A 22,493-nucleotide genomic window follows, 5' to 3' on the forward strand; every position below is an offset into this window, starting at 1 on the left:
TAATCGGTGCCCTTCTGCCCGTTTCCCTCCTCTCTGCCACACACACTATACCCCAAACTGCTTTAACTGTCATTATCCCCAGCACAGATGCCTGTTCAAATTCTTGATTCAAGCCGTAGGACATTTAATAGCTGACTGGATTAAATATAGCAGACTGCAGCCCAGAATCTCTTTGAAAATACAGGTCGACGACTATACCTAAATTCGCTGGATGAAAACTGATCTGTGATATATGTTTTTAGTTCAGATCTGAGGACCGGGAGGAAGGGAGAAGGGAGTCTGTTCTGGATCTGGTTTATATTGGTGTAAAAACCTAGAAGTTGAAAGGTGTTCCAGGATGCTTGGAGGGGGAGAAAGAAAGGAGGAAAGAAGGGAGAGAGGGGGGAAAGAAAGACAAAAAAAGAAGAAAGAAAGGAAGAAAAGAAGAAAGGAAGAGAGAAAGAGAGAAAGAGTGAAAGAGAGAGAGAGAGAAAGAGAGAAAGAGAGAAAGAGAGAAAGAAAGAGAGAAAGAGAAAGAAAGAAAGAAAGAAAGAGAGAGAAAGAAAGAAAACTTAATTAATTAACTATCCCTTTCAACGTGGGAAATGGATATATTTTCCATCACAAGTAATTAAATACGAAGCACAGCAAAGCACTGTGAAAGTGCTGAGGTTCCATGGAGGAATTAGCCTCCTGTTTGAAATTAACACTAATTTGGTTCCTACATCAACAACCCCTCCGTAGACAGCATCTCAGTCACTAAACATGTTTGATAGCTCCAGGGTTCAGAAGTGAGTGTGCGTGTGTGTCTGTGCGTCTGTGTGTCCAGAAGATGTACACTTTCACATGTGAAGAAAAATCTTACTCGTTTTCAAATTCTGAAACAAATGTAGAAACTGTTCTCCCGATGTTTTCTAAATTATATTAAAGATTACAACACAAATCGGCTTTTGCTGAAATTTGTGATATCAGCTGAATCTCCGGAGTCCATTATTTGTAGCACCGATGGATAAGAAAGGAAAAAAAGGACTCTACAATTAGTATATTATTTTTAAAAGCTTGCAGTTGCATTCACTTTAAACGTTTTTAAAAGATTATGTGATCGGGACTCAAAAGCAATAAATCTAGATTAAGAATCCCTAGGGATTTTTAGACTGATGCTATAGACTATGAGTAGCATCCCACTCCATTGATCTGCATTATATACACCTGCGTTGTCATTCTCAGAACTAATGTGCTTTTTTACCTTTGAAAGCAGTTGCATAAAAAGAAAAATAAAGACTGAAGTAATTTCCATCTGACGGAGTTCAGTGAGAATTCTTCTATTATTTAATACAGGTACCTATTATAAAAATCTCCACTACAGTTCGAAATTAAAATATCAAAAGGTAACTGGTCAGCCACTTGCATAAGCAGATTTGCCAAAATAAGCAAGTCATATTTACAGCTCATCAAAATGGTTTGCGAATGAAATGTCCGGAAGACAGGCAGGTGTTTGCAGCAGTCCGAGAGCCTCCCCCGGCCTGCCCCCGGCTCCAGCCTCAATCTTTTTCTTGGCAGCGGCTGCGTTTCGCTGACCTGCGTTGTGCCTCCAGGCTGGGGGGCTTGCGGGGGGACCGCCACCCGCTCCCCGACCTGCCAGCGTGCCGCGACAACCACGGGCAAGGGGGAAGTAGAACGAGCCATAGCTTATAGACTAAAACACCCGAGGACCTCCTGGGAAACAGTAATGATGGTATAAAAAGAATAAAACCCACCCAGGAACGAAGGGCTTGCAGCTAGTGAAGGTCTGACTGCACCCTTCTGAAAACGACAAAGCGAGGACAGCTTTTAATTTCCTGGAGAGCCGCGGCGCTGACGCTCTCCCGCCGCCGGGGTAGGGCCGGGCAGGGGCTCCCTCCGCCCGCGGTGCCCCTCTCCCGGCGGCGGGCGCAGGGCCGGGAGCGGCGGGCACAGTCTGGCAGAGCCGGCGGCCTTCGCCGCGCCCGGAGGGCTCGGAGCTGCCCGCCCAGGCTCTTCTGTGCTCCCCTTAGCAGTCTCTACCCACCTTCAAACAGAAGGCAATTGATTAGTCTCAGTTTCTCCTCCCAGCAGAGATCCGATACTTTCCTTTGGATCAAACGAACCCGAGACTAAAGGAGGGGGTCGACGGACAGGAAAGAAAAAAAAAGAAAAAAAAAGAAAGAAGAAAAGAAGAAAAAAAGAAAAGAAAAGAAAAGAAAAGAAAAGAAAAGAAAAGAAAAGAAAAGAAAAGAAAAGAAAAGAAAAGAAAAGAAAAGAAAAGAAAAGAAAAGAAAAGAAAGAAAAGAGTGAAAGAGTGCAAGAAAAAGTGAGAGAGAAAGAGAGCAAGAACAAGAGTGAGAGCATGAGACTGGGGGACTGGGGGACAGATGAAAGAATGAAAGAATGAAAGAATGAAAGGAAGAAGGAAGGAAGGAAGGAAGGAAGGAAGGAAGGAAGGAAGGAAGGAAGGAAGGAAGGAAGGAAGGAAGGAAGGAAGGAAGGAAGGAAGGAAGGAAGGAAGGAAGGAAGGAAGGAAGGAAGAGATTTTGGCTCGACACACTGGAAATGACAGCAAGTTTGGACAGAACATCTGTGGTTTTGTTTCGGCAAGCAAACAAACAAAAAGCAATATTTAAATAAAACCTACATATTGTCTATCTATGTATAATTACGTAGATAGAAATAAGTACATATAGGAAACGGCAGGAATGATTTGCGCTTGATTTTCTGTGAGCCTTTCTCTTCCCAGTATTTACAAGGCGGGGCTGCATTAGCAAGTTGTACATCTGTTCGTTTCACGTGACATTTTCATAAAAGCTCTAACATCTGGTCAAAATAAACCTCCTTCAGGTACCTGCTTAACTTTTCACATGTCAAAATCCCTTCCCCTTTCCCCCACGGCTGCAGCCGTGTGTATTGCTCCTTTCTTGACTGCTTGTTTAATGGCTCTGCCTCGTTCCAAACAGAACAAAGCAACCCTAAACATGAGGGGGCGACCCTGACCTTTCCCAAGAGCATCCTTCCCGCCGCCCACCCCCCCCGCCCCCTCCCACCTCCAGGTCTCCCCGCATTAGGAGGACAGAGCGAGTCCCCGTCCCGTCGCAATCGTGCGCGGCGGGATTTCTGCACCGCAGCGAAGAGGATTCGCTGCACCCCCCCAAGCAAACCCGCGGTCCTGCTCGGGCTGATATTGTGCACGAACACTAGTAAAGCTCCCAAAGCCAGATGATGAGTGCTTAAGTGTCCCAATCGATTCCATTATTATTTCTGCTGTTATTAATTGCTGCTGTTATCATTGTAGCCGGGTTAATTTCAGTGTGATACGTCAGGACTATTTTGGAGTGAAACGCGTCCTTTTTTGCCCGTGTCCATACAGAGAACGAGAGAATTTTCGTAAAGATCCTGCAAATGTAATGCCACCACTTTATGAAAAAAGCGGGGAAGTGTCGGCTACCCAAGACAAGAAGACAGCCTAAATAAGAGATGTGCAAGCGCTCCCGAGCAGGCAGAGGAGACAGGGACTTACTGGGAGAAAGGACAGCTTTTGCCTTGATCTGAATATTTTGTTTTGGTTTACATTTTATTTCGGATTTTTAGGCGGGTGTTATCACCATCATTATGTTTTATTGTTCCTGCTCTGTAAAACCGCTCTAAGCCTCCCGCAATCTCGATCACTTGGTCCTTATAAATGGACGGCTGTTTGCTTTTAAAAAAAGAAAAGGGGAACTTTTGTACAAGTGATTTTAACCTGCTCCACCTTCAAGTGACCTGCCAAATGCTCCTTCTTACTTTATAGACATCTGGGAATTCCATACATGCCTTAAACTCCAATTACACACCTTCTTCAAAGGACACGTGCTTTGATTTGCCAAGAACATTAAGTAGACTGAAGTCGAAAGAAGCTGGTGCAGAAGTTAATGTAAAATACATCCTGTGCCATGTTTACTGGGGGCAGGTTATGTTGTGCAGCAAATAAAGTAAGTCCTGGTGGGATGTGGATGTGTGCCCCTCTTTTTTCCGCCTTAGCCACTCGGATCCCTCTATGGAGTGGATCGGACTTCCCGTCACCTCCACCCTCTTCCCAAAGATGCTCAGTTTTGGCGGAGCGCTCCCGTTCTCCCCGGCGGGCCCGCTGTCTGTGAAACGGGGCAGGTGAAAGGAGCGCCGTGTGAACCGAGAGGACACAGCCACCGAGAGCGGCTGGGAGCAGCGCCGGGCCGGGGGGAGCCGGCTCCGGGAGCTGAGTTCCTTCCAGGGAGTGGCTCCCGGAGACGCCGAGCCCCGCGATGGCTCGCCCCGGGCGGCAGGTGCCCACGCTGCCGGTGCCGCAGGTAAGCCCCTCTCCCCCTGAGCTCTCCCCGGCGTTTCCGTGACTATTGAGCCCCCGTTCTCCCACCCCCTCCCCGCCCCCCGCCACGGCGCGTTTGTTTGTGTTACTTAAAACTACAGATGCAGGGAAAACCGCCTGACATCATGAGAGCGGGCTAAGAACGCACTTTGAAGGGCTCCTGGGCAGGACTTCAAGTGAAATCATACGCCTGGGAGGAATCCGATACCGGCCTGGAGAAAGCAGCGGGGCGGCCCCTGCCAAACCAAGGAATGTGCGAGGGCCCGCGGCCGGCGCCCCCCGCCCGCTGCCCCGCGGGAGGCGCAGCGCCGAGCACTGCGGCGCACCCGGCACCGGCCGCCTCCGCGCTCCGCCAGCTCCGCGGGGCCCGGCAGCGCGGCCGGAGCCGTGGCGAGGAGAAGGGGAGCTGCTTGGATCCGGACCTCTTCTCCGCTCGGGTTTGCTTGCCTGCGAATAAATGGGACGTACTGATGCCTCAGGGAAAGGAGCAGAATCAGTCAGGACTTCCAAAAGCAGAGTTCGTTTTCTGATTGCAAAAGTGTTTAAAATTCCCAGAAGACAAATTAATATACCCATATTTCTTTTTTTCCTTCGGTAAACCTGAGTCGCTTTTGGCTCTAACTCTTGGAAGAGCAGGCCTCTGTAGTCCCCAATTCCAACGCAGGAAAGGGCACGTTTGTGTTTTTAGATCAGGATTATCTCCTTTTTATTATTTCCTTTTTTTTTTTTTTTTAATGAAATAAAGGTAGCAGTTCGCAGCCAGCAAAGCGCACCGGCTGAGCGCCCGGGTGCTCAGGGAGAGCTGCGGCGGCCGCAGGGACCCGGCTGGAGGGACCCAGGGGTGAGGTGGGGAGATCCGAAGGTAGCATGAGTCCAATGAACAGGAATTGGGGATTTTTCTCACCCAGGTGCTTCGGCGTGCTGGAAAGGGCTAGTAGCACAAGCTGGGCCAGAGGCCCCTAGCTGATTGCGACAGAGTCAATCAGGTTTGAGTTCATCAAGTGGAGTTTCTCCCGATTTCTGGGCCCATTTCTAAGGGCGACCAGTGTTTTTAAAATGCACTTGATTCCTGCTTTATATTTCGCAGGTATCATCGTCCCCGAAACGCACCTTCCCCTCAGCACCTAGAAGCTTATCTCCGTTTTGTCCGAACCTGTTTTCTTCCTAAACGTGGGGCGTTTTTCACCCCTTTCCACGGTATGATTTCACCCCCAAAAGGAACAACCGAAAACACCCCCAACCCCTCAAATCCCCCCAGTCCCACGGCCAAAGCCCGGTTTCGGCTCCCCCTGCTCCCCACTTTTGCTGAAGCCGAAGTAACGCGGACAGACATTACCTCCTCCTCTGTAGCCGAGTCGCATCGGAGTGGGATTTTTCGAAAGGTGCCGGTCTCTGACAGTGAAGCCGCTGGTCCGGGGCGTCAGGGCGGGGGGCAGCGCTGGCCCGGGAGCTCGCAGCGGTTCCCCCTCCTCTCCATCACAGAGGGTCGCGACCACCACAGCCCCCATCCAATTTCCAAGTCCTCGCTAATCCGGCAGTGCAAACAAACGCTGCAGGCTCTCTACTGTAAACATTGTGCACTGCTCTAAAATATGCACGATATTAAATTCATAATACTGTTATGTCAGCAATAGACGATAATATGTAGATATGGAAACAAAAACATTCAGGGAATAAAGTCAACTCAACCTGGGCTGTGCAAACAGGCTCTGTTTTGAAATAACACCTCATCCTATTTACCCTAGACGCTGGCTGAATCCCGGCAGCGGTGTCCCTGTCCCCGCGGGAGACACTGTTCGGCTCCCAGGGTCGAAGCGGGCGCTCCGCGGCGGACGCCCCTGCGCACCCGCACAAGCTTCGCGGCCGCGGAGGGGCAGGAGGCGCCGCTCCCCGGGCATGGACCGACTGCGAAGCGCTGGGAGATGAGCAAGTGACATCAGAGGCGGAATCAGCTGTTCCGTTATAAGGGTTGGGATTTGGGCTATTTGGGGGATTTTTATTTTTGTTATTTGTTTGGACAACTTCCCTTTTCACCTTCCTTCCGAGCCCTCAGAGCTGTAAGTTTCCTCTCTCTTACAACTGCGGTCTCGTCGCATACTGGGACCCCGCGGACGGTATCGTGAGAAGAAACAGTGGCAATATACGCCCTACGTGTAGAAAAGGAGAAGAGGGCAGGTTAGTGTACCGCTCCCTGCTTTGCACAACGAAAATATGACCGCTAGTCCATATATTATATAAAACCCTAGAGAGCAGAGCCGTCAAACATCACTTCCACCGGAAAATCCCACTCTCTGGACACTTCCCTGTTTCAGTCTCACTTTCTCTCGCTTTGCATGTGGATGGAAGAATCCCTATTTAAAACCGATGCCTCTTTCTCAGGGCTATCAGCAAAAATGCCTGCTCCGGTGCTGGGGAATGGGCCTTGCTCCTGCCTTACATCTGGGGTTGCAAAGCACAACAGTAGAGCCGGAGCTCCGCGGCGAAAGCTCCGCTCCCCGCGCAACTCCGCGGCGCTTGGCGTTCAGATTAAAGTGGGAGAGGGAGAAAAAGAGAGCAGATAATATCTTCGTCCCCACCGAAAACAGTGAGCTTCAGCGCAGAATAATAAAGCTGTCTCAATAAATAACGTGCCTGTGTCTGTCAGTAGCTAGTTTATTTGCATTTTTCGCCTGGTTTGTTTATACTAGTACCTCCTCTCTCTTGGGTGCCTTTACAGCTCAACAAGCAGGTATTTATCTCCAGTTCCAGCCCTGAGTTCTTAGAGAGACCAAACTTTAAGGTTATTAAAATTTCAATCATATTTATTTATTGCAGAAAAATAATATACAATGATATTTACAAAACAATCATAAAAATAGGAATGCATTTAGACACCGGATCTATTTGCATTTTAACATGGGTCATCAATAAATAAATAAAATGTTTATTTTTTTCTCAGAGGAAAAATAATAATAATAAAAAAGTTAGGAACCGGGTACATAACACCTTGAGCCCAGCTTATTCCCCACCCCCCCAAAAAAAAAAATTCATCTCTACAGGGATACTTCTTGGCTGATTGGTTGGTTTCATTCAAGAATGAAGAAAGTCCACAATAATGTATTTCCTTTCATCAGTGGCTCATAGGCACGACCTCTTGGGAATGCATGCAAAAAAAAAAAAAAAAGGCAATTAAAAAAAAAAAGTTAAATTCCGACATTCTTCGTCAAAAATAAAAAAAATCAAACGATTCAGACTTCTATCAGAATGCAGAGATGTGTGGATTGTACCGACGCCCGAAGGGTAGTCACTGTCCAAAACCCTTGTCTCTTTCTCTTTCCTTAAGTGCTCCCCACGCCCTGCTTTGAATATGGATATTGCTCTTCTAATTTCCAAGAAATCCTTGGTACGTTTTTTTTAGACAAGACCAAAACCAATCGTATCCAACTTCAGAGTCTCTAGATTGTCCATTTTCTCCTTCTGTGGGAACAATGTCATCTGCAAAAACCCAGAGAGGGCGGAAAACTCGTTACTGAAGTGAAATATATACATACATCTATCTACAGCTCTCTGTCTCTGGAAATACACATAACGGGCATGAATGGAGGAAGGAGAAACGCGTGTCTCTGCCGTGCGGGCGGTGCGGTCACCGGGTGACACCCCGGCCTGGCAACCAGCGATGTCAGAGCCGAGGGCAGGGGGCTGCTGCGGCGGTAGGAAACGCTCCTCGGGAAGCGCGCAGGCGGACATGGATTCCCTTCAAAATACTAGCAGCAGCAGGAACCATCCCAGCAGCCCCGCGGGCTCCGCAGCGTTTGGTGAAAAAGTGATCTCAATCTCAGGCCGGCCCCATCTGGCTGGGGCACACCCGCACCGCCGCAGCCTCCCCTCCCGCAGCCCACCCCCGCCTGCAGCGCCCCGCCACGCGTGGGCCCCGCGGGGCCGGGGGCGCACCTCGGGCCGCGCAGGAGGAGGGACGCGCCCCTGAGAATGGGGGAGTGGATGGACCTCCAGCCGCCCTGCTCTCCGGCCGGCCCTGGAAGCCTACGGCGCAGCCGACAGCCTCGCAGTTCCACCCCTTCTACCCTCCGGTTCCGGGGTCCCTTGCCTTACCTAGGGCTCCTGCTGGGGGGATGCGAGTGGGGGACTCCGCCTGCTAGTGGGATGCGGACATGGACCAGGCGCCCTCCATTCTCCAGACTGAGAAGGCGTAGCTGAGCCGCTCGTGGGCCACATAGCTGCAGCTTGCCATCTTGGAGTCCAGCTCATCGCTCTGTAAGACCTGGTAGAGGAAGTCGATGTACCTGGCCGCCAGCTTGAGGGTCTGGATCTTGCTCAGCTTGTCCGAAGGCAGCGTGGGGATGATCTTCCGCAGGGCGGCGAAGGCTTCGTTCAGCGACTGCGTGCGCTGCCGCTCCCGCACGTTGGCCATGACCCGCTGGGTCTGCAGCTCCTCGTAGGACTGGGGGCTGCCGCCACCACTGCTGCTGCCGCCGCCCCCGCCGCCCCCGCCCGCCCCGCACTTCTTGCCCCGCTTGCCTTGGGCCGGGCTGCAGGGCTCGTCCGCGGCCCCGACGGCGCCGCCGGCGCTGCGGCGGCTGGAGCGCCGCTTGCGCCCCCCTCTCTTGTTGTTGGGCAGCTGCTGCCGGTCCGGCTCCTCTTCGCTGTTGCTCAAGCTGTCGTCGGCGGGGGAGACTGGCGAGTTTGACTCGTCCTGCTGCATCATCTCTGGGGGGAGACGCGAGAAGCGGGCCGGGAGGGGGGGGAGGGCAGGGAGAAGAGGGGGCCACCTAACCCGCCAGCTCCCCCTTGATCGGCTGCTTCGCTGGCCTGCGAGAAGGAGGAGGAGGAGGAGGGAGGGAGGGAGGGAGGACCTCACTTTGGGGGGAGGGGGGATGGCATCAGGATCCAAGAGGAAAAAAAGAAAAACGCCAACCAAAAAAAAATCCCTCCCGATCCCTCCTTGGAGCCCCTTCGAGGTGTCTGGGATTGGGAGAAAGTTGAAGACTTGGAGGTTCTTATAGCTCCTGCTGGCGGAAAGTTTGGGGGCAGCAGTGTCATTGGCCTGACGTGGAGAGGAGGGACTTTTGCTGAGTTTTATAGGAAAGTTTCCGCTTCCCCCCCTCCACGCCCTCCCCCAATTATTTTTTTCAAGCCATTCACAAGTGGTCTGGCCTCCCCCGCCACACACACGTACATCCTTACCCCAACCCCTTTCTCGTCTTTCCTCTCCTAGGTTTCTCCCTCAGGCTCCTTCGGTGCACAATCGGCTTTGAGTGGTGCTGGGGGGCCGGAGCAGGAGGTTATGGGGGTGTCCTTACACCCTCTGTGCTGCTGCGCAAGGGCCGGCGGGCCGCTTAGTGCCTGCTCTGGGGGCTCGCCACCCCTGAGCAGGCGGGGGGCAGCCCGCATCTCTCGGGCTTTCCCCGCTGCAGCGGGCACGGCTTGCAGCGAAAGGGAGGAAGGGGAAATTACCCGAGGGGAAGCATCCAGACACATCCTAATTTTGTCCCGCTCTCGCGCACACCGCGCTCCCATCGCCGAGCGCCCCAGGGGTCTGGCTTTCAGAGAGAGCCTCACATTTCTGAGCTGGGGAGGGAGAACGGCACAGCCTTGTCCTGTCAGGCTAGAGGACTGCGGTCGGAGAAAGCCATCTTCAGAGTTTGAAGCAGCGGGGAAACGAAGCACTGCCTTCGTACATACTCATCAGACCTTGAGCTCGTCTTAAAGAGAAACCCGGGAGGATCCGCGCCCCTGCAGCCCCCAGCCTGGCATAACGGGAGACGGGAGGGTGTGCAGACCCTCTCTGCCCCTACTCTGTGCCTACTGACCACTAACTGCAGTTCGCCCACCCTGAAGGCGCCCGAGTCCGGCACTTCCTGGGAACCGAGCTTATTTATTTTAAATTCTCTTTTATGTTTGCAGCCAAAACCATTTCTTCTCATCCCCCGCCTTTGTGCTTCCTTCCCCGCTCGCTGGCCGCACAGAGCAAGTGGTGTGTCTTTTTAACAACAGCTCAGATTCAGGCGGGGAACGCCTGGGAGGGAAAGCTACAAATTGCCATCCATTAATAAGTGGAGCGATGCACTTTTGCTGCTCCCTGCGAGAGGACCGCACTTCTCCCCTGCCGGCCTGGCAGCGACCGTTTGAACGGGGCACCTCCGAGCGTGGGGCAGAGCGGGCAACGCCATGGCTCCCCGGCTGCATTTGAGGTGGGGGCGCGGAGAGGGCGAACGAAATAGTGGAGGAGAGATAAACCTCAGGGGCGAAAAATAAAGAGACGAGTCTTCTGGAAGAGCGCTGTTCTCTGTTCCGGGAAAAAGACCCGTCTCTTCCCTCTGCCTGGGTGCTCCCTGTCTCTCCCCAGGCGCTGCGAGGGGCCAAGACCCCGGTGCAGCCTCCGCCGAGGGGCAACGGGCCCGGCCCGGCTCGGCCGACGGCCCCGCTCCCCGCCGCAGCGCCCCTGGGACCCCGCTGCGGGCAGAGTTGCCCCGCCGCTCCTCTGCTCTTCCCCTGGGTGAACTTCCCTCCTTGGTTCTTCCAGCCCGCGATGCGACCGAACAGCAGTCTGCCCTAAACCTCGTCTTTTGGGAAACGGACGGAAGCAGGACCAGGGGAGGAAAGAGGTACTGACTTACCAGGCGAGGGAAGGCACACAGACCCACAGAGAGCGAGCACAGCTCCTCTGGCTTTCGGTTTGTCCCTGCTGTGTGTGCTGCGACCCCTAGGCCTCTCTCTCACCTTGACACCATGGCTCGTCCGGGGAGCTTCACGAGTTCCCTTGTCTTGGCAGCAGCTGCTTCTTTCAAGGTAAGAAGAGCTGGCTCTCACCAATAATTTTGACTTGGGGCACTGAGCAGTGTCATTACAAAGCAAAGGTTAGAAACGGTGGTAGCGAGCACCTGTAAGCAGTTCTGGGGGCTTGCCTGCCTTCCTTCCTTCCTTCCTTCCTTCCTTCCTTCCTTCCTTCCTTCCTTCCTTCCTTCCTTCCTTCCTTCCTTCCCCACTTTCTCCTTCTTCACCTCTTTCCCCTCTCTCCCATTCTTCAACCTGGGTAAACATTACCTTGCTGAGAAGAGGACGCTGGATCCATGCCTGAACAGTGGAGCCACCTATCAGTGAAATCAATGGAAGCGATCCACCTGTCTGAAAGGAGGGAGGGACAGTGTTTCCTGAGGTACTTCAACAGGAAACGCAGCTTGGATGGATCACTGAACTCTAGGTAGGACATAGGACATCATCTGCTTGCTGCGAGACAGGACGAGGGTGTGCAGAGGAGGGTGTGCAGGAAAGGACAGGTGGAGAATGAGTGTTACATGGTTTGGAAAAACAGAAAATACAGAGAAATGTAGGGCGAGGGTGATCTCGAGCAGAAGGGAGAGGGATTGACCTTGGTAGATGGTTGGGTTTAGGATGACTCTTAATGGAAACTGCAACAAAAGCAACCAGCAGTAGTTAGCAGAACACACGTGGTGCTACCTGGGACCTGCATACTGCTGGATGACCCATGACTACACAGAAAACACGATTGTTTTCATTTTGGTTTTTGATAAGTTTTTGACTCGCATGCTGTGGAGCGAAGGAAATTCAGCCCATGCTGTTACTGCCAAGACCCACCACAGGAGTGCAGGGGCCAGGAGAGCTGTGATGGGAGTGGTCTGGCCTGGTGGACCTGCTGCTAGACTGGCTGTAGAGTGCCTGGATGTCCTAGGCCTGCTGGTGGGCCGCAACCCTGCCTCATGCTGGGGTGTGTGGAGCTGGATGCGTCAGAGAGTCATGTCTGGTGGTCTGTGGTCTGTGTGAGAAAGATGTACTGGTGTGTTTATGTGAGGTGTGTTTGTGCATGTGTGTGCACGCATAGCTGATCTTCTGTTGTGTGCATACATATGGATGTTGAGAGAAGAGTGGGGACTGTAGAGAGTTTATAGAAAATCAGTTCAGCTGGTTTATATTTTGAAATATGCAGTTCTGGTGGGCATGGAGGTGGAGGCTTTGTATTCCAAACTAAACCAGTAATCATAATGTAATTCATGCAGTGCTAAACCATGTTTTGAACTTCCAAAAGCCACTAAGGTAGATGTGCAGACCACTCTGAAGCATGGGATGAAGGGTGCCATGCCCTGTTCTCTGCTATGCATAGGCATGGCTTGGGTGAGGATTCCTCTGGCTCCTTGGGCAGGCTTTGCTCTTTGGAGGTGGCAAGTAAAACTGCAAACAGCTCTAGGGCCTTTCCAGTGATAATTCCTAGTCCATTCCTGCAGGCTTCTCTGGGCTTCAGCTCAGGAAAATGTGTGCTTTGGGATCAGCCCTTACATGGGGCACCGTCAAGACATAGAGAACTCCAGCATTTTGTCATCTGTGCAGTAATGTATAACACTGGTAAAGTAACCACTTAGATTATAGGTGGGTGTGAACATGGAGTTAAACAAATGACAAGCTCCTAGAAGCTGAAATGAGGAATAAACTTAGCAGAATGACATAAAAAGTTGGGCTGCGATAATCCTTGTGGTCACTGCTGACCACAGAGAAGGTTGGAAGGGATCCCCCCGGCTATATGTACTGGCCTTTGCACAGGCACCCATCAGCTACTGAGATACTCTCAGGCTGGGACAATCAGGATCTGCCTTAGCCAGACAGAAAGATCACAGCTTTTGAGGGGTGTAGGGCAGCAGTTTGATTGTTTCTTTGATTTTTATTCAAGAATGAATGAAAGGCCTGATTTTGTCTGTCTGTTTATAAATCAGTGCAAAAGCTTAGGAACTAATGTGCACAAGCTCTGGTTGTTACAACTACGATGTTGCCCACCAATGTGTTACGTGCATACACGCAAATTACAACTGTGTTGCAATAGGTTGTTTAGTGTTCCCCATATGACATGCTCATACACACGTTGTAATCAAAGGCTGTTTGCTGTGGTAAAATACCAAACTCTCTCATTGGTGGGGATTTCTTGTGATATTCAGCAATGTAACTAAGGTAGAAAGTTACTTTTAGTAATATATACCTTTACATTTGGAAACAGGCTGCCTGAGTACTTTCAATGTGGAAGACTTCAGTCCAGTGTTTCCTCAGAAGCTGTACTGTTAAGACCTGTTTCAAGTGCCACTGAAAACAATTGAAGATTCCCCACTAATTTCCATGGCCAGATATTTTAATTTTTGCAGATGTTAGGTGAAAGCCTGGTCGAGATTCATTCCCTTTAAAAGGGACAAGAGAACACCCAGCAACTTTCCACACTGACATTCATGCTGTAATTTGCTCCGTGTTAAAAGCACACCAGGAGACAAGCTGAGAACTCTCACCGTGCCTCGGCATGAACTTATGCAGAGCAACAGCAAACGGTCAGAAAGACTGTGTACAGGGTCTGAGAGCGGGACCCATTTTTCAGCTTCTATCTCCTTTTTCTTCTTATTCACCGCCGCAGCTCGTACAACCAGGGACGCGGAAGCGCTTCCGACCACCTCGGTTAACAAGACCTCGCTACCCGGGTCCGACGGGGGTGGGCGCGGGGCTGCTCGGTTCCGCCGCCGGGGCTCGGGCTGCGGGGCCGCCCCTCGGGCTGTGCGGCCGGCGGCCACCGGAGGGCACGATTCCCCGCCGGTCCCAGCTCCGGCGGGCAGCGGCGGGCATGGCTCCCAGGTGAGCCGCTCCCCGCTCGAGTAGAGCAGGGCGGGCATCCGCCGTGCTCCTGCGGCAGCCCAAGTCCCTTCACCCGAGTTTCACGGCTGTGGGATGCTGCCCGCCCGCTCCCCGGTCTGTTTGCACTGATGCCTTTAATACCTCCGTGTTTCGGCGAGCCTCGAGTGTTTTTATCTCCTTCAGGAAGATTCAAGAGCCGGGAGCACCGCTGCCCACCCTGCGGGACTCCGGACCGGCACAGCCGTGCCCCCGGGGCAGCGTGGCAGGGGCCATCGGGAGAGAAGCGGCACACGGATCCTCCGCGGACACACGGACGCTTCTCACGGTCGTGCTCCTAGCCCACGGCGCTGTGCCGCTTGCTTCGTTTGGAAGCTCTGCGAAACAGAAGAATTAGCACGAGAACCCTCCAAGGAAATCAGTTTCATTGTCAAAATTGCTGCAGTGATTTTTATTTTATTTTTTAAGCTCGTTGTTATGTGGTTGTTCGCCTAAAGGTCCTAATGGCTTGCTGCCACAGGAGGATGTGCCAGTGGTTTTTTTAAGCTTCCCTGAAACAAAACCTCGTTGCTTCCAGGCTCCCGGTCTCTCCGGTGAGCTGCCCCAGCCCGCGTCCGCCTGTGCCCGCCTGGCCGCGGCTGCGGGCTGCGCCGGCGGCAGGGAGCGCTGCGCCGCCCTGCGCGCAGGGCTCTGGTTTCCTCTGCGTTCTCCTCGCTTCCCAATTTTCGCCTCAGTGCAAGGCCAAGAAATACCTACGTCCCGTCATCAAACAAGCCATCCCACATAGGAGACAGGTGTCCTAATAGATTAAGATCTGAAATGGTTCGCAACACGTGTTTTAATAGAAAATCTTCTATTAATATATGTTTTATTCAGCTCCAGAAATAATTCATGGTGGTGGATGGGGCTTTTTAAGAAGAGCATGAGTACCCTGGTGGAACCCTGAATGGTATCCTCTCCTCCACCCCATAGAAGACCAGTCCTTGCAATTGCAAGAGATCAAAGTATCTAATGCTGTGGTGGAGCTCTGCCCCTAATTAAGGCTCTGGGTCTTGTTTATGTAGTTTCATGTCTAAATCTGAAAAGACTGCTTAGTAAAACAAGCTTATCTACACTCCAGGGGATAATAGTTATTTATATTAATAATGGAGATTATTTGCTATTTCAGCTCCTTTTTTTTTTCATCTCCTCCAGCTTTCCTGAACTATGTAAATATATATTTTATTGTATTCTTCCTGCTCCCACACATTACTTAAATCTATATATTCAGTCTTTCAGTACACTTTGCCCATGGAAACTCCATAAAACTTCAGGCCTTTTTAGCCACAAACTCTACTTTTTCTTCCAAGGTGAGGGAGGGCACACCTCGGGCACAGATGATGGATAAAGCATTCCACAAAGCCTTCTTCCCAGGGGTGGACTCAAATTCTCCCTGCAGCTCATGCAGTTTGACTCAGAGTCCTAGAGCCAGAATTTCACCATGAAAGTGGAGTTTTACCCCATTAGCCATGTTTGCACCCTGGGGAAGAATCCCCTGTGCATCCTACTCAGTGTGATCTCCTTTAGACTTACAGCTGCTCTTGGCATCTCAGAGAAGAAGATGAAAAAAAGGGTCATGTAAGAAACAACCATGACCCACAAGAGCCCTGTAGGAACTTGTCAGATGGGGCAATAGTCTCTCCTTTACCTCTGAGGCAGGCAGCAAAGCCTGGTGTGAAGGAAAGGGTCTGGAAGGTCATCCTAGCATACACATATGTTCTCCTAGGCAAATGGAAACATTTTTTTGATTGGTAGTCTGATTGAATGCCAGGTCTGTGAGTTGGAAGCCATCCACCTCCTCCTCCCACCCTGAGACCACACAAGGTCTGACTGTAACTATGTAGAGGAAGGGAGCCCGGAGGGGGAAGGTTCACAGAGGTGAACACTCATTCTTTCCACAGTTACCTTACCTCTAAGGACACCTACCTAGAGCTAGAAGACTTTTTGAGGGAGCAGGGGTTTATCTCCATCTGTGCCAGGTAGCATTCCTTTCAGAAAAGGCTGTCAGGGTGGAATCAAAATCTACATATTTATTTCGGAATGGGGAGCTTATAATTACTTTGTACTATGGAAAATCTGCTATGATGCTTAAAAGGTCTACTGTACACCATTTCCCCTCATTTTACAGCCCCAGTCTCATCTACCCTCCTCTATAAAACAGGATGATGATTAATCAGGGCACCTTGCTCACTAGGAATTGATCTGTCCATAGCTCCATACCCCGGTTTTAATTTCTGACCAAAGGTCATATAGTAGGTCACACATGAAGCTGACCTAAAGCACAAATTTTGGTTACCAAACTCCTAAGACAATTTTCCAGAAGAGGCAGTAGTTTATGAAGACGTTAAAGTAAATTAACACACATTAACTGTTCATGTATGTATGCATGTATGTGTGTGTATGTCTGTCTGTGTACTCTGATCTCCAGACAAGCATCTGTATTTGTATCTGTGATGTATTGTACAATACCACACTGCTTCTGCTTCTGTCTGGAAAAGTATCCATATCAAACATATTCTCATGCCAAAATCTACTATCTGACCTTGCAGCACTAAAAATAGTTCATGTCAGAAGCAGAGAAATATTCCTTTCTCCTTTTAGAATGTTTGTGCTTGCATTCATTAAGGACTTGGTCCAAAATCCCTTGATGTCAAAGGGAGTGTTTCAGTGGGCTTTGGATCAAGTCCTAAAATGGGTCAATTAAACCTTAAATAAAATCAAAATGAAAAAAAAAATGTCCAGCCTGAGAGTAGTGTTGAATAAAAATAATTATTTAAGAGAGGCTGCCCTTGGAGTAAAGGGTCTCTCATTGTTCCTTAATGTTTACTTGAATTTGTAGAATTTTCCATGATTAAAAAATAATCTTTTGCATGAAGGTTGTAATATGTATTTCATCTCCAAAACACCCATATTTTGTGGCACAGTAGACATGTTAAAGTATGCTGACCTGGTAAGTGCAAAGATGATTTGAGCTCAGTGGTACATCTATGGGTTAGATCCTAAGCTGTAAGATATGGCCCAGACTTTCAAAGTCAGAGCAGAGGCTTCATTCCAAAATACTCTCCTGACTAGAATACAGTCAGATTTATGTCTCAATTCATATTCAAGCAGTTTATGAATTTTTCTAATGTCTGATTTGATGTTATTCTTTGCTGTCACACACTTTGCAAAATGGCTAATGCAGCTCTTGGTGACAGCAGATGTTGTAATTAATTTAAAGGCAGAGGATGTGCAGTGGAATGTAGCAAGGGCTTTATTACAAAACACCGAAGTTTACACCTTCAGTTGGTAATCCTTTCCTCTCCAAGAATAAACAATATTTGACAGCATACCTTTTAATAAAAAAAACAAGCAATATAAAAACAAACTGCAGCCTCACAGTGTTTACTGCAGTGCTTACTCGTAGCCATTGTATCAGAGGTTCAGGGTAACTGGAATGATGTATATCTGCAGGAATTTTTGCTGAATGGGGATTATTTAACAGTAAAATGGTTATCATTGCTTTCAAAGAGATAGAAGTTTGATCAATTATATTGCAATGGCTTACAGCCACATGCTATCTACAGTGACACTTATGATCTATTTTGGTTATCCCCAAATGGCCTTCAACCTAGCTATTATCTACCAACATGTTAAACTTTTGGTCAGTGGAAATCTTTTAATGTCCTGGAAAGACTCATGATGTTGTCTTCTGGCCAGATTCCATTATGGGTAACTACAACTTTATCTACATTCAAGGCATGTAATTGAGTGGCTGTGGTATGGCAAACTGTCATTTGGCTTAATTTCAATCAACTAAGATAATTTTCTGTATTTTCTTTCGTATAACACTGTCATGTTGCTGTACAAAGTGAAACAGCTGCCATATTGTCCTTCTCAAAGACGCATCCCAGAATGGGCTGTCTCTTCTGAGAGGACAATGCAGCCTCCAATTTGGCAGGTAAAATTTTGCAACACCAAATCTTTCCATCTGTGGTTTCATGTTGTCAGTTCATTGCAGGAACTAATAGCCTGGTCTAGATGGCAAACTATCTGATTTGTTAGCATAGCTGGCAGGTTAACTGTCTAAGTATTACCATTTCTATACAGAATTCACTGTGGGTAGTACATTTCATCCCCAAAAGAAGAAAAATAACCATGTTTCAAGATTAGAAGCACTTTTAGGAAATTAAGTTCTTAATGCTAAATCAGATGTATAATAGGAGGTACTTCATAATTGCTCACATCAAGGCTAAGGGGCCAACCCAAAGGGGTATATACAGGAGGGAAAAAGGTGACACAGTCACTCAGCTATGGCTACAAGAAACAGCCCTTCCTATTCTCACAGACCTAGTGTAGATCAGAAGCAAGTTATACTTCTATAAAAAGATAGAAGATGCTTTTTTCATTCTTTGTAGTTATGGGAGCCATTATATTTCTTCACACATACCCTCTCAAACTGTTTATTGAGGCAAAAAAGGATGTTCACTGCTCAATCATAGAGGTTAGCAAAATGTTAGCTGACAAAAAGTTGCCATTAAACTTTGCTCAAGAACATCTGAAAGTAGTATCTGAAATTCAACGATGGAAGAGGTGCTACTGCAAGGGTACCAACACTGAAAGGAATGTGTTGGTGGCTCCCTAGTAAGAAGCTGTGGCACAGCAAATAATGCAGATAATGTCATCCCATTTGCAACGCAGAAATAGGAGAGCAGCACTATACAGGTAGTATTATGCACTGAGTGGAAAGAAACCACAGCAAATGTAGCTGTTTTCCCTAGACTTTCGCTGACTAGGAAACCTCCATTGTGCCGTGTGCATTTCTACCATGATGCTGCAAGGTGAACGTTATGAATCTCCGTGTAGACTTTCTGTCATTTGAAAAAGTGTCATTGGATGTTTTCAGGAAAATAAAATACTTTGGGCATAAAGCCTCCTCTTTCCATCTCTGAGATCACCCTGCATCTTTGGGGTGTTATGGAGTGTTTCTGTGGTATGAAATAGATTCAGAAACCCTCTCAATAAGTAATGCTAGTGGCCTATAACTTCACAAGAACTGCATTTAGGGAAGGGAAGCAGGGTTGAAGGAAGTGTCATTAGAACTTTTTATTTTATGTGCCATTCTTAGCTACCTATTATAGTATGTCCTTTCAGCTTGGAGGCAAAGAACACCAAACTTACACTCCAAAACCCACTCCAGTCAAAGACTTGCCTTATGCACTGCATCCTTCAAAGGATCTGGCCAATGGGATACTGGAGATTCAAGCTTATACACCTATACTGCTCTCAAAGAGAATATAATTTTTTTTTTCAGGAAATATGCTTGTGTACTTTAAATATTACAAGTAACATATGTTCTCATCATAGCTTTAGTAGAACTCATTTCTCTCCAAGGGAAAATCCTATGCTACTAACATCATAGAACTTCCTCAGTATAAAGTGGTTCAGTCCATAGGTATGGCAGTTGTGATCTGAAAGGGGATACTGTGATCATTCTGTTTCTGGATGTGTGGAACATGCAGCTGTGAAAATTGACTTATGCTGAGGTGAACCCACGTATGGTTGACAGAGTGAACTAATGGACATGTGCATGTCTCCAAATTTAATACCTTGGGGTTGGTAAAGGTGTTTTGAGCAGTAAGACTTGAACTCCATCTTACCAAGGCTTGGTCTAGTTGTTCAAGCACAGTTATTAGTACTTCGGTGAAAGCTCCATTTGCTCATGATTAAAATTCAGGTTCTGTATGTCAAGGAGGTGGCATCTGATGAGGACATAAACTATCTGCTTAATCATATTTGGCAACACGTAAGATATCTGGCTCAGATGTAGTATGAAATGAATTCCACGCGTATTCAAGTAAGGCAGGGAAAGATCTGAGATAGCCCTTCATTTCACAGTCTCTCAATCTTTTTTTTTTTCTTTTTTTCTTCCATGACTATTATTCATCACATGACAACTTCTCTTGCGTCTGGTAGTTTGCAAAGTTATGAGAGTCAAGGATGCTGCAGAGTTACTGTAGTGTTTTGGCATATCATTAAAACATGATTAAAAATTGATAAAAATGTCTTTCTGCATATTCACTGAACTCTCTCTATGTTTTGTTTCTTATGTGATAGTATTAACAACAAAAACATGAATTTCTTAAAAGTGGAAGCACTCCCAAATGTCTCAGATGATATTGCTGAGTCCTAAATCTCTGATTCAGCCCAAAGTTATTTAAGAATAATTTTTAAATTATTCATGTACTCCAAAAATTGCCTGCCAACTTAGTGGCTTAGGTATGTACATTATTCTAAAAGACTTCATAGGAGCTTAGATGGCCAAGATCAGGTCCAAGAGCACCTTGAAACATCTGAAACACTTCAGCATTTGGATAATTACATACTTTTGGGGCCAACCCACATTTCTCTCTGGAAAGTGTTTCCCCTGCATAGCTGCAGACAACAGATGGATCATATGATCTCTGCATTTGGAAAGATGGCATAATTCTGGCAGACTGTCAGTTAAGTGAAGTGGGCTGATTTCAGATCCTCATTAAGAAAATATACAACCACCCAGAGTGGACTGAATGACAGAATGTGATCACTGGCGCCAGCTTTAATAGAAAATGTAGCACACTGTTGCAACATGAAATCTGATGTGCTGTAGCTGGATCTGGCTTTACTGGGTTTTGTGTTCATTTTTCAAACAAATGTGTTTTAAAGGAGACATTCTTTGTATTGCAAGGGCCCTCTGTTCACAAGGAGCATGAGGAGCAGAACAGTGGAGGGGTAAAAGGCAAATTCAAATGGCCACCAGCTTTAGGGTTCGAGTGGGGCATCAAGGCTTTGCAGTTCTTCCCCTACATTTGCAAAACTCTCTGTGTATTGTGTGTGTATTGAAGCTTTTATTTATATCTCTAATCCTTCATTGTATTTATTCAGGTGGCTTCATTTTGCAACTGGCATTTTACCCAGAAACACCTGGTGGAGACAGCATGGCCCCTTCTCACAGAAGGGGTCTGGGAGCAAGGCTGGACTTCCACAGAGCAGCAGCCCTGCCAAGCACCTAAGAGCCTGAGTAGGAATCCCAGAGCTCTGTAAAATGCAGTCTAGTTTTCCAGCGATACTGGATATGAGCAGTAAGTGCACTGTAGTCACTACTCACCACTGAAGACAAAAGGACTAGCAGACCTGCACACCAAAGGACTAGTAGACCTGCACACCTTCATTTCACCATCAAAGACCAAAATAACAACAGTGGCTTCAGGTCACAACTTTTTGACACACTTTCACACTTTTGACCTCTGAAAAATCAAGACCTTTATGCGGCATCTCATCTTGGTCATACAAAAAACGAATGATCCAAAATCACTGTTTTTTTAAAAAATCTTTGTTAACCTACCTTTTATCCAGACCAGAGATTTCATCTGTCCCACGTGAACCTGAAATGTTCATGCAGTGATGGTATTTGCTGTGTTTATTCCTGTATCCTCTGTGCTATGTTCTCTGATAACGGGGTACATTTCAAAGGTCAGAATTCATTAACAAAGTTAAAGCCTGTACAGTGAGTAAACAATGCTAGGGAAAAAAAAAAAAAAAGAAGTGGTGTTGTCATCTGAATTAACTTCTCCTCCTACTCTCAGTTCATTTATTTATGGTGAAGACCCTCCGTGCACAGATTTCCTCTTTGCTTTGTAGAAAATCATAAAATGCACCACCTTCCCTTCAACTACCATAAACCTTGGAGCAAGTCAAAATGGAACTGGAAGTAACATGAACAACTATTATCTTTCTTCTCCCTTCAGAGTTAAAGAGAGACAGTTAAACCAACAGGAGGCTCTTTATCTCTCCTTACAAAATTATGGCAGAGGTAAGACAAAAGCATAAATAGGCCTAGCAATCCATGGTGACTGATATTTTTGGTTTGAAATAAAGCTCTGTGGGACAGTAGTGAAGCCTATCTTCCTTTTGCACTACTATAACTCTGTGTGGGCACCATTCAAAACCCCTCAGTGTAGGAGGAGATGGTCTGAGTCACAGTTATGGCAATGAAGCCTTTGAGAGCAGTATAAACCACAGTAAAATAATCTAATGCACTCAACAATTTGAATACATTACAGTCCTTAGAAGTATATATTCATGTGAAAACTGACAATAAAAAAGGAAAGGTTATAGGGTTGTTCCTCTACTTTGACTTTTTTGAAGGAATAGGAATTTTAGGTGTGTGAGCACCAGTGGACAGGACTGCAGCTGACAATTAGTGCCAACCAGGCCAAAAAGTTAGGTCTGAAACTAGGACAGATAAGGCAAAAAGTCAAATCTAGATGAAAAACAGGAAAATTTTAAAATAATATCTGAGCTGCAGTTCTTAAACAGCTATGTTTTAAGGCAATTGCAGTTTAATATTTTTATTCAGTAAATTCTTTTTATTCTAAGTATACTGCTGTGATGAATGTTCATTTTAATATTTGAAACATGAACTAACTTTGGAGCGAAGTTTAAGAGAAAAATAATTTGAACTAATTATATTTAGCAACTTTTTAGTAAAGAC

The 22,493-nt window shown here is 47.7% G+C and overlaps 1 protein-coding gene across 2 annotated transcripts; it reads right to left on the reverse strand.

Moving 5' to 3' along the window:
- Positions 1-7,233: 7,233 nt before the first annotated feature.
- On the reverse strand, positions 7,234-9,282 carry TWIST1 (twist family bHLH transcription factor 1). Of its 2 annotated transcripts, none has more exons than XM_065629449.1 (2): positions 8,420-9,282; positions 7,234-7,462 (listed from the first exon to the last, which is right to left on the reverse strand). In XM_065629449.1, the coding sequence occupies exon 1, from the start codon at positions 9,030-9,032 to the stop codon at positions 8,463-8,465; it is 570 nt and encodes a 189-aa protein (XP_065485521.1). In that variant the 5' UTR covers positions 9,033-9,282; the 3' UTR covers positions 7,234-7,462; positions 8,420-8,462. The 2 variants fall into 2 exon arrangements, with proteins under 2 accessions (XP_065485521.1, XP_065485520.1); XM_065629448.1 differs by having other exon boundaries at positions 7,234-7,804.
- Positions 9,283-22,493: the final 13,211 nt, after the last annotated feature.

This window comes from Caloenas nicobarica, chromosome 2 (assembly GCF_036013445.1).
Source record: "Caloenas nicobarica isolate bCalNic1 chromosome 2, bCalNic1.hap1, whole genome shotgun sequence".
Classification (NCBI taxonomy): Eukaryota; Metazoa; Chordata; class Aves; order Columbiformes; family Columbidae; genus Caloenas; species Caloenas nicobarica.

Excerpts from the sequence above, each read along its gene's own strand:
- TWIST1 (XM_065629449.1), bottom strand. The coding sequence starts at position 9,032 with ATGATGCAGCAGGACGAGTCAAACTCGCCAGTCTCCCCCGCCGACGAC.